Here is a 13,564-nt window from a genome sequence, read left to right as displayed (position 1 = left end):
TATTAATTGGTATTACTTTGCCTACAATATATCATCATGCTACAAGCATTACTCTGTTTGTTATGAACTTAATACCTTAAGATGCAAGCTTGACAGCGGTCGAGATGTGGAGTAATAATAGTAGATGTAGATGGATTTTGGTCTACTTCTCTCGGACTTAAAGCCTATATATTGATCATGCCATGAAGAATCATCATAACTATGGGCTATTCTTTCAGTTAACCAATAGTAATTTGTTTACCCACCATTTCTATGCTTATGAGAGAGATGCCTTTAGTGAACCTATGGCCCCCGGGCTCATTTTCCATATTTACTAAAACCCTAAAAATGGCTCGTTATTTTTATTTTTATTTTATTTTATATATTTATCACTATCAGATTTAAGCATTGCTATTGGCGAGAACAAGGGGATTGACAACCCTCTTGCCTTCATTGGGTGCCAGCATTTGCTTTATGTATCTGCAAGTATCGCTTATCTTGTTTGTCTAACATCTCCTATTGGTTTGATAAACCTTGGTTCTTAACTCAGGGAAATTCTTTTTTTCTACTACACTACTTCACCCTTCCTCTTCGGGGAACCCAGCTCCTATCACAAGTAGCAAGGTCCTCCATGACCGACCTGGTAGCTCGTTGAAGCTCGGCCAACGGTTTTAGTTGGTTGCCAAGGATAGGAGCGCCCGTTGGCACTTTGAACTGTAGCCAGATGGCCTTCTGCTCAGCTACATCTTCGCCCGAGCTGAAGGAATGACACGCATCATCCATGATTCGCAGGAGCTCCGAGGAGGCGCCTCAAAATCGCCAAACTTGTGTCAGCTCGGAGAAGCCTTGTTGGCCGAAGACACACTGTAGTAAGTACGGCTTAACAGTGGCTATCTCTGTCCCCTGTCGCAATTCCTCCTTCGCATGATTTGCTCGGGAGGTGGCCTCTTGACGCTCTTCCAAAAGTTTCTGCAGCTCGGCAACGTCTTTTTCCCTAGAGGTATTCAAGGTGTCACGTTCAACGACAAAGACCTCCAGGTCCTCCTCCACTTTAGAGATGGGAGACTGAGCAGTTGGTCGCGTCTTCTGCTCCTCGGCAAGCGTCGTCACACTTTTCTGCGCCGCAACCTTCTGCTGCTTGGCCTTATCCTAAGCCTTTTGAAGCTCAGCCACAGGGTCGGCTAGATCTTTCTTGACCGCTGTAAAATTCAAAATACAAGCTTAGATTTAGGAGAAAGTTATCTGGTAATTGAATTGACAAGATATGTATGGATTACCATGTTCTTTCTATGCTCCTTGCTGGAGCCGAAGAGCGCAAGGCGGCCCTTCAATCCCTCCAACTCTGACAAGTTGGAGACAGCATGGGAGGCTGAACCTACAAAAAGTACATGCAAAAGTAGACAAAACCGAGTGTGATTAAGATTTGATCCTCTATTTGGCTCTTTCCAAGCCAACAGGAGTCTCGGGGGCTACTGCATATTCGCGTCCATTTACAAATTCAAGGCATTAAGCTATATAACGACCCTCAAGCTAGTTTGGTAAACTAACATGAGGCTCGGGGGCTACTGCATTTGCGCTTGTTGAGCAAAGATGCTAAGTGTTTCTGTTTTAAGGTGTGTTCGGATGAAGCCTCGACATCCTCCTTCAGGGCTACTAGTTATACCTGATGTATTATTCGAATCACCCCAAGTAAATATAAAAGAAATTAAATGAAGAAAAAGAATGTTACATGAAAGCCTTTATCTAGGCCGATGAATGCCTATAGAATTCCAGCCTTATCACATCGAAACTAGTTGAAGGTTATGCCGAGAATAGCACAGTGATCAGGAAGGATGGAGGAGTTGTTTAAAGCCGCCGCCGCCACCATCCACCTGCACCCCGACTGCTCGACCCCTTCAAGGCTAAGCACCGAAATCGTGGTATTCATTTCCCCGTCCACAGTTGATGGTGGAGGGCGCACCCCTTAGCGATATTGTGGCTCTCGAACCACGCTAACCGGGGAAATAGGGTGACTAAGCATCGGGTCTTCGGGACCATGGGGGGATATCTTCCCCTGGTCTTCAGTAGTATTCTCCTCGGTCGAGGCTCAAACTTCGGCCATGGAAGTATCAATGCCTCCCCCGCCATTACAAGCTGAAGGACGGAGTTGGGATGTTGCCTCCTCGAACCCCGCCTGAGTGGGAGGATGGGCGTCGTGTCTGAGGAGCTATGGTCTATTGAGAGCCTCGGAACGCCCTCACTGGACCTCCCTGCTTGGAAGATCACGTTGCACCATGTAAAAGAGAGAGAAATAGGCATGAATTCCTAATTCAAAATGCCTCATCAATCCGAATGCATATGGTTGGATCACTTACCGCTTGGCGGGTGGGTGTTTGCAAGGATGACGAGAATCCTCGGAGGAGCCTCAGCTGATTGGCTCAATATGTGCCGAGGACTGACCCGGTGGGTCAGCACAGGCCTTCCTCAAACGTTTGAGAGTTTGGGAGGAGGCACCTACTCTATGACCGGCGGCGCCGTCCTCTCCCTCTTACCACCTAGAGAGGAGTGGACCCTAATGGATCCCTCCGGATGGTCGGAGCTGGATTTCGATTTTTAGCCCTTGTACTCTTCAAGTGCATTCGGGGCTCTGTCATGGATGGCCAGGCTCTTCTCCCTGGTCTTATTTGACCCCTTCTTCTTCTTCTTTGTTTTGACCAGGACCACGTATTGGTCCTTGGCCAACAGCTTTTCCAGCACAGGGCTCACGGGTTCCTCCTATTGCGGCATCGAGGACTTGATCGCCTTCACCCACACACGCCGGTCCTACGAAAGGAAAACATGAAGCTGGCCACTCAGTTAAGATGGTACAAAAAGCACTCAAAATAGAAAAATAAAGCACTACTACCTCTGTCCTGGTTTATTGGTCCCCTTCGCATTTTGTGCCAAATTTTGACCTTAGATTTAACTAACAAAATGTTAATGCATGTACTAAAAAATAATATCATTGAAACTATGTTCAAATACGAATCCAATGATATATTTTTTATGACATGCATTATTATTTTCTTAATTAAATATATGGTCAAAATTTGGCACAAAATACTAAGGGGGCCAATAAACCAGGAGAGAGGTAGTAATAGTCAAATCATACCTCAGTGGTGGAGTGTGCTCAGCAGAATCCGAGGTTGTCCCCTTCGGTCCTCAACTTGTTGTCCTTTGGTTTGAAGAGGAATTTCATCATTCCGCCAAGGTCCTTGACTCTAGCGCAAACCTCCACATTGGGGTGGATGGGGCTTGGAGGGGCTGGATCTGGCGATGAAGCATCACATGGACCACATCCACCATGGGAATGCCCCCATCGATGATGGCCTTCAGTTGGTGGTGGGGTTATGCCACCTCCATCTGGGGCCCCCAGTCGATGTTTTTTGCAGTCCAGGAATGGAGCCTCTTCAAGGGCGCAGCCGAGAAGGCAGGGGGCCCCTGCTGATCCCCTAATGGCCCAGTGAAGAACCACTCCTCCTGCCACTTCTTTATTGTCTTGATAAATTTTCCTTTCCGCGAATGGACGTTGTTGAGTTTGCCGATCATGGCTTCTCCACACTCCGTGAGCTTAGGGCTGTTGTTGTGTGATTTAACCTAGAATAGCTTCAGCCAGAGCCCAAAGTGAGGCTCCATGCAAAAGAAGGCCTCGTGAAAGTTAATGTAGGTAGTGTTATGGAGGATGGAGTTCGGGGCAAGGTGGTGGAACTGGATCCCATAGAAGCATAGTAGACCCTGAAGAAATGGATGAAGGAGAAAGCCCGAACCTCTAATTAGGTGGGATACGAACATGACCCACTCACCCTTCCAGGGAGTTGGAATCAGGGAGGCCGAGTAAATCTCGTCCCCGACAAGGGTGAAATGATAGTTTGCCACCCCCTAGAGCAGAAGATAGTCATCGGCTTGTAGCTCAGTGATGACCACGATGGTGATGTAGGAGGGCGTCCACTGCCCCCTCTCACTCGCGGCCGCTTCCTCGTGCGCCTGAATGATGGTGCCCTCCCCCTTTCCAGTCATCTTCTTGAAGGACGGTGGGAGTGCTTCAAAGGAATTGAGAGATAGATGTGTTGTGAGACTCTAGGCGCTGGAGCTCGAAATATTTCGGGCACTGGTGAGTGCAGGGTAGCATGAGATGAATTAGGATCATCGATCCCTTTTATAGCCAAGTAAAAATACCAAGATGCAACACACCACGCAGTAAATCAGTCGGTTCCCGATACAACATGCAGTATATGTGCACTAGATTCAAGGGACTCTGTTGATGATGTTGCCCAAAATCCGGAGCACAATCCCTTTATCAATGTGATGTTACAATAGAAACAACCTAAGTCACGGTAAATTCGGCTAAATGGCTGTTGATGGGACATGAGCCAAAAGCTGTCAGGGCATGAGCCAATCGGCCCAGTACCTACAGAGCGTCATAGCTCGGATTTACACATGGATGCGATAAAGGGAAGGTCGAACATGATCATTAAATACTTCAGATTCCGGTGAGTCCTTGGATATGGAGCTAATTTGGAAGATCGAACTCGCCTACTACGAAGCCGAAGACGAGAAGAGAAGTTGTCCTAAAGAGTAATTCACGGTCCTCGGCTTGAAGACTGGCTTAGGGGCTACTAACAGTGTCCTGGATTAGGGGGTACTAACCACGTTTGCCAATTAGAGCCGGGTTGAGGACCACGACAACCAAAGAATGGGTCGCGTGAGGTATGGCCCTTGGCGTACTCAAGATGGAATCCTCCAAAGACTTGGCATACAATTCAAGACATATTCAAATATTCGGTAGGTTTATCTTTAGATGCATCCGAGCATGTTGTAACCCTAGGTACCCCTCGGTCCCCATGTAAACTAACGGCTCTAGTCCGTAGAGGCAGGTTAGATTCATTCATACGACCTCGAAGTGGATCATCCTGTAATTTATACCCCATCCACAGAATATAAACAATAGCAGGAGTAGGGTATTATATCTTCGAGAGGGCCGGAACCTGGGTAAACACCATATTTCTCTACTTCTTGTTACCAACAAGCCAAGATCACCAGCTCTGGACCCCCTACCCAATATCTGCCAAGTTTAGCTCCAAAACCGTCCTCGGCGGGATCCGACAGCCAACCACCATGATGGTTGATCCCAATTCCATATCAAACAAAGGCGGAGCAGGCTACTTAGACCGCGAGGCACAAGGCCCAATTCTATGCGGACCCTGCGGCCAGCCCGCTAAGAGGGCCGCACCCAGCGCCACATCCATTGAAAGGTCGAGGTGAACATCTCGAGCATGGGAAAGATCTGCTGCGATTATAGGGCACGCCCCAACGGAGTCAGCGACCTGAGCTCACCAGCAATCCACTGCCAACCTAGCAAAGCACGAGTTGATGCCCCCCCCCCCCCCCCCCCCCGCCACCTTCTGCCTTGTGGGATTTGCCCATTCGACGTCACCGGCGGCAACAAGGGGATTAGAGGAGGTGCCCCTTGGTTGGCGATAAGACTACACCGCTTGAGTCACCCGAGAGGACGTCGTGGGGGATCGGGTCGTTCGGTTGTTGAGGATATATAATTTAGAAACATATATGCTCCTCTCCAAGTAAATGTTATCCTTTCCTATCAGCTTTTTTCATGAGTAATGCTACACCGCACTGCACCTCAGTGAAGTGGCTAAAGCACTGTCACCTCTTTTTTTTTTGCAGGAAAAACTTCCAATCTATTCATCTTCAATCATGGTAGTACAACGAATACTAGAAATAATTAAAATTACATTTAGATCCATAGACCACTTAGCGATGGCTGCCGTTCGACCATAAGAGGGGAGCACAGATCATTTGAACCCCATGAAATCGGAAATTTCCTATATGATCCCCCAAAAAAATCTAAATTTCATTGAATATGAAAAATATTTTTTACGAAATTTGAACTTGGATCTCGTCTAGAAAATTCGTGGTAAGCATATTTTGGAACACATAGAGATCTTGGAATCTTTCAGAGTTTCATTAAGGCGTTGAAGCAGGCCCTGATGCGGAGAGATCGCCCACCTTGCGAGCACCATCCATGGTGGCGTTTAGTCGTCCTTTTTGCTCTCCGTGCATCACAGATAGAACAAGGGTTAATAAACTAAGTTGGATGCAGATCAAACGTCCACAAGATGGACAACAGAACATGTGATGATAGAGTACCATTTTATATAATGATCTCTCTCTTGGAAAAGTGATGGTGGCTTTGAAATTCTGTCCAGCGCACCTATCGGGGTGATAAGCCAAGCGGAGGCCTGCCTCGTCTCATGTAGCGTGAGAATCTTTCAGCAGAGTTCACACGGCAGAGCAGCGTTCACACGGCTGGCATCTCGATCAGGGTGTGCACGTGGTGGCGTCTGTCCCGGCCGGCGCGCAACTATAAGCAGGGGACACGCTTGGAGTCTTATTAGCTTATAAAAAGCGGCGGCGGCGGCGCAGTCTCCTGCTTGCGACAGTCCGCCGTCACCTTCCTCGTACATCATGGCGGCCGCCTGCCTCCTCCTGCTGCTCCTGCCGCTCCCGTTTGCGGCTCATCCAGCGAGCGCCGCGCCATCCTCCTCGTCATCCTCCTCCTCCTCCGTTGTGTTCCGACTCCAGGGCGACGTCTATCCCACCGGGTACGTACGCCATACTTCTCCATCCGGGTCAAATCCATTTCGTTTCTCCATGATTTCTTTTGCTAGCGGTATAGTTTCTCCGCGTGGTTACGTTTGTGTTGGTTTCTTCCGAATGGGAGTGGCCTGTGGTAGACGCAGTTTCTTATGATGATTAACGTAAGCATCAACTTAATCTCGTACTACATCAGAATACATTCCTTATTAGCAGAAGATTAGGAACTAATGGGGACCCGTAGATGCCATTAGGGGAAGACACATGGGCACGTAGATGACACAGTAGGAGGCTATGAGCGTCGGTCCATGGTGGAGGTGGTAGAAGGTCTATGTGTAGTGTATTTGTTCATTTGTGCCATTGTGGTGTACAAATTTTGATATATGCATTTGTGCCACACTGAAGTTATTTGTTCGTTTGTGCCACTCTTTTGTGGAACAAACTGAAGTTATTTGTTCATTTGTGCCACTGTTCTGTGCAAGAAACTCAAGTTAGTTGTTCAATTGGCTGAAATGGCCTCTCTATTGTGCACTGTACAGCAACCCGATGGGTAACCCATGGTAGGGTCACGGGCCGAGGGTAGACCCATTAGCTATTCGGGCATGGGTCTGAGAGAGCTCGACCCAGTCAAACCCGACCCGAGTGCCAGGTTGACAAGGAGATATCCAAGAGTTGCACTTGGAGATAGTGAAGCCGAGGTGAAGAAGGTGGTAGCCCACGAAGCACTGGAACCAAGCCCTCAGACCATGTTTGTGGTCGTAGAGAGAGTGATGGATCTTGCATACGTGCGTAGGGTGCTTGGTGCCGATGAAACCAGATGGTTGTGTATTGAAGACGACCTCACTTAGATTCCGGTGGAGAAACATGTTCGTCACATCCAAATGGTGAATGGGCCACGCGCTACTGGTGGCCATGGTGAGCACGGCACATATTGTAGCGGCTTGACCACCAGACTTAAGGTTTTGGCATAGTCAACCCTTTCCTTTTGAGTTAAGCCCCGAACACTCATCGTGCCTTGTATCGAGCGAGAGAGTCATCGGAGTGGAGCTTATGAGGGAAAATCCATTTGACGGAGACCATGTTGACACCCGCGGGACGATGCATGAAAGTCCAAGAGTTCTTGTCCAATAAAACATTAAATTTAGCCTACAATGCTGGAGCTTATTTAATGGCAGGCCTAGAAGAGAACAATAGTTCCAGGGAAAAAGTGTAGTTTCTTCACGGGAAAATGTACTTTCTCAACGTGGCCAAAATTGGGCTTATTTAACACCACAAGGCCTACCATGATATCGGCGTTGATCGGCTCGGAACGGACGGTCAAGATTGTCACTAAGCGGCTCTATCCCTAACCCTGTTTCTGTACCTTTTGCCTCCCAAATGGATTCGCACGACATCGCAACAGCGGTGTCCATGGCGGCTCCGCTCGCCGAAGCAGCGCCACACATTGCTGGCTTCGCGTTCTCTGTATTTCATTTTTTTCGTCCAAGCAAGTATTTCATCTTGTTTCTCCACATTGCAGGCATTACTATGTCACTATGAACATTGGGGACCCGGTGAGGCCCTACTTCCTTGACGTCGACACCGGCAGCGACCTCACCTGGCTGCAGTGCGATGCTCCTTGCAAAAGTTGCAACAAGGTGCTGTACGATCTCGTATTGTTATATCCTACTGCTAATTTGCTCAGAATTGAATTGAAAATTCCAGTTATTGGCTGGATCCTCAACTGCCACATTAATGGCTGAAATATGGGCCGAAAATCTCATTGTCTTTGCTTGGCGCTTGCAATGTCTCTCGTGTACATTTAGGATTATCTTTATAACTTCATTGTGTTTTAACTTTTGAGGATGAGTTTCTTTTGTGCAAAGTATCAAGATTTTTCTTCCATTCATAAAACCAAAAGTATCTAACTTTTCTTCTTGTATTATTATCGTCCAAGATTTGGTCCAATGTTTGTTGCTCACTGTTTTTTCTCGGATGGTTATTGCAGGTGCCGCATCCATTGTACAAGCCAACAAAGAGCAAGCTTGTGCCTTGCGCAGACCCACTCTGCACAGCACTGCTCGGCTCACAGAGCCCTAGCAACAACAAATGTCCCTTACCGCAGCAATGTAATTACCAGATCAAGTACACGGACACATCATCTTCCCTCGGCATGCTTGTCACTGACAACCTCGCATTAACCTTGCGGGATTCATCCCGTGTGCACCCTAGCATTGCGTTCGGGTAATGCCACTTTGTAAACCATTGCTTCACTATTGGTTACTCAACTTAGTTGTTCATGTCCTTTCAGAAAAATGAATATTGTTCTTGGTGTCCTTTCAGTAACACTAAATGGTGAAGTGTTGCCTCATTAGTGGTGACCGCATATAGTTGTTGATGTTTGCCTCTGTTTGTGTAGCTGTGGTTATGACCAGCAGGTGGGGAAGAATGGCGCGGTGCAGGTGGCGACAGACGGCTTGCTGGGGCTTGGGAGGGGATCAGTTAGCTTGGTCTCGCAGCTCAAGCAGCAAGGGGTCACCAAGAATGTTGTTGCTCATTGCCTCAGTAAAAATGGAGGAGGTTTCCTCTACTTTGGGGATGATATTGTGTCTACCTCGCGCGTAACGTGGGTGCCCATGGCTCGTAGTACATACGGGTATGAACTGCTGTTTTTAAAAAATTACATCTACACTTGTTTAAATTTTGCTTGCATATGGATTGTCAGCCATTTATTGCTGCCAAAGTATATCTTGGGGTTTTCTCTAGTTGTACCAATTGGTCTTCGTTGGTATTCAGTTGAGTGGCTGATCACCAGTGACATGGCGTGAATCCATTTGGGATCGATAATTCCAGTCTTCCAAATACCATGACCATGTAAAAGTAATTAAATTGTTAACTTGCCTGCATGTGCTTCACAATCATGAGTGGACAAAATTTTCACATCAATTTTACATGCCAAATTTTGTTTCTGATGCTTCCGTACAAATAATCATTTGTTAGTCTGTTTATTGTTTTCATTCTATTACCCAACATGTGGCTTATAGATCGTTGGATGACGGGGGAAATGGTAGATGATATTGTACTTCTATAGTAGTGGCTAATAAGTTTCATTACAAACAAAAAGAGCTAAAAAGCACACCCATGTTTCTTATAATGTAAGAACACACTCTGTTTATGGCCTACATTGAATTCTAGGTATGTGTGGTCTACGAAAAATCATAAGTCCGAAATAATAGCAGAGTTGTACTTTCAGGAATTACTACTCACCTGGCCCAGGAACACTGTACTTCGATAAACGATCGCTGGGTGTGAAGCCAATGGAGGTGGTATTTGATAGCGGTAGCACATATACCTACTTCGCTGCTCAGCCATACCAAGCGACTGTTTCTGCGGTATATTTGAACCACACTACATTCCAGGTGCCATGAATTTGAAGAATGGAACAGTGAACTAATGGGATGCTAATCTTGCAGCTCCAAGCTGGTCTCAGCAAGTCACTTAAACAAGTGTCAGACCCCAGTCTGCCTCTTTGCTGGAAAGGGCAAAAGGTGTTCAAATCCGTGTCTGACGTCAAGAAGGACTTCATGTCACTGTTCTTGAGCTTTGCGAAGAATACCGTCATGGAGATCGCTCCTGAAAACTACCTCATTGTCACAGTAATCATTCGATAACCTAACAGATCACAAAATATTTGATTGCAATGATGAAGGCTGAAATATTGTTATTTGTTTGTGCCAGAAAAATGGGAATGTGTGCTTGGGCATCCTTGATGGGTCGGCCGCTAAACTGAATTTCAACATAATTGGAGGTACAAAGTCTAGACACACACTGTCCGGTCTCTGTAATCTGGATACATTGCATCTTTGTGTAATATTTGATCATTTGTTTTGTAGACATCACAATGCAGGATCAATTGGTCGTTTATGACAATGAGAAAGGGCGAATCGGTTGGGTCCGTGGATCATGTAGTATGGGCACAAAGAATATCCAACCTTCGTTTACATGGTATTTGCTTACATACCTACTGCTAGCCCATCCATTCAAAAACTGGATGTTCCATTATTGATGAAACTGGGCCAACCGAGGGAAGTTTCTGCTGGCTTCAAATCCCCGAGATCATTGCCTCGAAGGGTTCCATCTACTGAGATCCAAACAAAGTATATGGTAAGATGTCTGGGGAAATGAGGGGTGAAAGGGGAGAAGGATGGCTATCTGTCTATGCTGCTGTTCCTCATGAGATGAATTCCATATTTGCATGTTTGGTCCGAATTGTTATCTTCTTTGTATGATTGTATCTCATTTCTACATGAGGCTCAATTTTGTTAATGAATAAATATGTTAGATTTACTTGATTTAGCTTTCTAATGACTGTGATTGCTGATTTATGTGCATATTTAGGCATAAATCTCATTATACATCGACAGAATGTGTTTTGTATTATCTTCAATTTTATTTACAAGTATGGACGAAATGCAAAAAAAAACAAAAAAATCTATTGGCTATGCACAGTGATGTTCTCAGGTCCCATGCATGACGGAATTACATACCCGCTGCTAGCTAAGCCATGGTCATCTACAAGGGTAATACACAAACGGACACTCCCATATGACGAGTAAAGTTACACCTACGTAAATTGGAAATAAATTGTTACATACAGCACCTACGTAAAGTTACATATACACAAGCCATGGTCATCTACGAGTAAAGTTATAATAAAAAGCATTAATTTTTTTTTGCGGGGAATAATAAAAAGCATTATGATGATACATATAGCACTTCAAAACAATTGGAAATAAATTGTGTAGGACGAACAATTCAAACAAAGTTCATAATGCGAATCCAACAATTCAAACGAAAGCAACCAATGAATCATTGCTCATCGTCATTTGCAAAGCGTGCAATGATGCTTCTACGCATATGGCGAGCCCACACCGCCGTATCGACATTCAAGTTGTCGGCCCTTGGCATACATGAGCATATACATTCAAGTTGTCGGCCCTTGGCGTACATGAGCATGTACATTCAAGTTGTCGGCCCTGGTGACATATGGAAAAGTTAGTTTTTGACGCAGGCCGCCTTAATGGTATAGGCTATGTGCGTAATCCTTCATTAGACTTGTCGATCGAATTTATGCGTTTTGTGACAGTTAGCTTTTAGTTTCTCCCGCCTGAGATACTTACTTGGTTTACTGCTACTCTGGCAGGAGTCGCTGGATTAACCCAAAGAGAAAGGGTGATGTAGATGGCAGAAAAGGTTTCCCTTAGTTAAGAATCAATATTTATCGAACCAGTAGGAGCTTCTTAGCTACCAAGACAAAATGCACCTGCACACAAACAAGATACAATACTTGCACCCAACATGGCAAAAGGGTTGTCAATCCCCTTGTTCTCGCTAGTTACAAGTTTAAAAGCAAATAATGATAGATAGTGATAAAATGAAAAGGCAAAATAAAGAGAGCAATTTTCTAGATGAAATTATTAATGGAGAATGGACCCAGGGGGCATAGTGGAGTTATATCTCTCGAAAGCAGGCAAATGGCTTGGTATAAAAATTACTATTGGGCAACTGACAGAATAGTGGCATTTATAATTATGATCATTCATGGTATAATCTCGTATAGACATTATGTCTGTGATAGGTAGACTATTAATCCAACTGCATCTACGACTATTACTCAACCCCAAAACCGCTATCAAGCATATGCATCTCAAGGTATTAAGTTCACAAGAAACAGACTAACGATGTAAGCAAGATGACATAATGTAGACAGAAAAAACTATCAATAAGACATAGCCCTATTGTTTTATCCTTAGTGAGAACAATACAAATACAAGTCTTGTCTCAGACTATCACTGGGAAATAGAGCACCGCAAGATTGAACCCGCTACTACGCACCACTTCCTCTGAAGAACAACCTATCTATCTTGACCAGATACGATAAATAATTCAGAAAGCATACATAGCTACTTAATTAAACTTCAGAAGAGTCAATAATATTCAATGAACAATCTGATCATAAATCCACAATCAACAGATCCCAACAAACACACCATAGAATTACATCGGATTGATCCTGGTCACACAAGAAAGAAGGAAAACATGTTATTGAAGATCCGAGAGAGAGAGAGAGAGAGCTACTACTATGGACACATAGGTCCTGAAGGAACTATTCACCCATCATCATGGAGGCGGCAAGGTTTATGAAGAGGCCTCCGACGATGGCTCCCCCCTTTGGCAGAACTCCAGAACCGGGCTCCGGATGGGATCTCTGCGGAATAGAGGATTGCGGTGGCGAGAAAATTCTTCTGGAGGAGGTATGAATGGTTTCAGGATTTGTGGGATTTATAGGCACTAGAATTAGGTCAAGGCAGTTTTTGTGAGCCCCACATGGATAGGTAGCGCGGAAACCCCCGTGAACGCGCCATGTGTCCATGTGGGCCTTTTATGGCTCGTCTTGACGTCTCTCGAAGCTTCTTGTGTTTCTTGTTGCCCAAAAAACTTGTGTTAAATCAACAACGTATTTTGACCTTCATAGATATTGATTTTCTGTGAAACCAAAAATAAGCAGAAAACAGGAACTGACACTTTTGCACTAAATTAATAGGTTAGTCCAAAAAATAATATAAAATGATAATAAAAGTATATAGAAATGATACTATAATAGCATAAAACAATCGAAAATTATAGATAGGTTTGAGACGTATCATTTACTCAGAAGTAATAATCACGGAGGTGCTCCCATTACACCCTTAGCTAAACTTGCGGAAACGTAAGGGGTAAACATAGGAGTCGGGCAATCCAGTTATTGATCAAGACGCAAGTCGAAATCGATGCATATAATGGTGTTTGGTATGAGGTATTTTGTCGTTTACTCCATGGAGTTTTACGACTTGCATGTTCTTTGGGGACCACGAGGGCTCCGCTCTATGGCGTCCAGCGAGGTATTTGACCCTAGGGGAATAAGTAGCTGCTCGGA

General features: G+C 45.2%; 1 protein-coding gene across 1 annotated transcript; it reads left to right on the top strand.

Moving 5' to 3' along the window:
• The first annotated feature begins 7,211 nt into the window (after positions 1 to 7,211).
• Positions 7,212 to 10,940, top strand: LOC123497298 (aspartic proteinase Asp1-like). Its single transcript, XM_073509466.1, has 8 exons — positions 7,212 to 7,429; positions 8,129 to 8,246; positions 8,597 to 8,832; positions 9,008 to 9,244; positions 9,842 to 10,007; positions 10,062 to 10,244; positions 10,327 to 10,396; positions 10,482 to 10,940. Exons 1-8 carry the CDS (start codon positions 7,212 to 7,214, stop codon positions 10,652 to 10,654), a joined length of 1,401 nt encoding a protein of 466 aa, XP_073365567.1. The 3' UTR covers positions 10,655 to 10,940.
• Positions 10,941 to 13,564: the final 2,624 nt, after the last annotated feature.

This window comes from Aegilops tauschii, chromosome 2 (assembly GCF_002575655.3).
Source record: "Aegilops tauschii subsp. strangulata cultivar AL8/78 chromosome 2, Aet v6.0, whole genome shotgun sequence".
Classification (NCBI taxonomy): Eukaryota; Viridiplantae; Streptophyta; class Magnoliopsida; order Poales; family Poaceae; genus Aegilops; species Aegilops tauschii.
This window is presented reverse-complemented; position numbering and strand designations above follow the sequence as displayed.

What these genes read in the sequence shown, in the direction of transcription:
- LOC123497298 (XM_073509466.1), top strand. Translation starts at nt 7,212, where the DNA reads ATGGGTCTGAGAGAGCTCGACCCAGTCAAACCCGACCCGAGTGCCAGG. An exon ending in CACCCTAGCATTGCGTTCGG is followed by an intron (nt 8,833 to 9,007) that starts GTAATGCCACTT and finishes CTGTTTGTGTAG; the next exon opens with CTGTGGTTATGACCAGCAGG. An exon ending in GAATTTCAACATAATTGGAG is followed by an intron (nt 10,397 to 10,481) that starts GTACAAAGTCTA and finishes TTTGTTTTGTAG; the next exon opens with ACATCACAATGCAGGATCAA.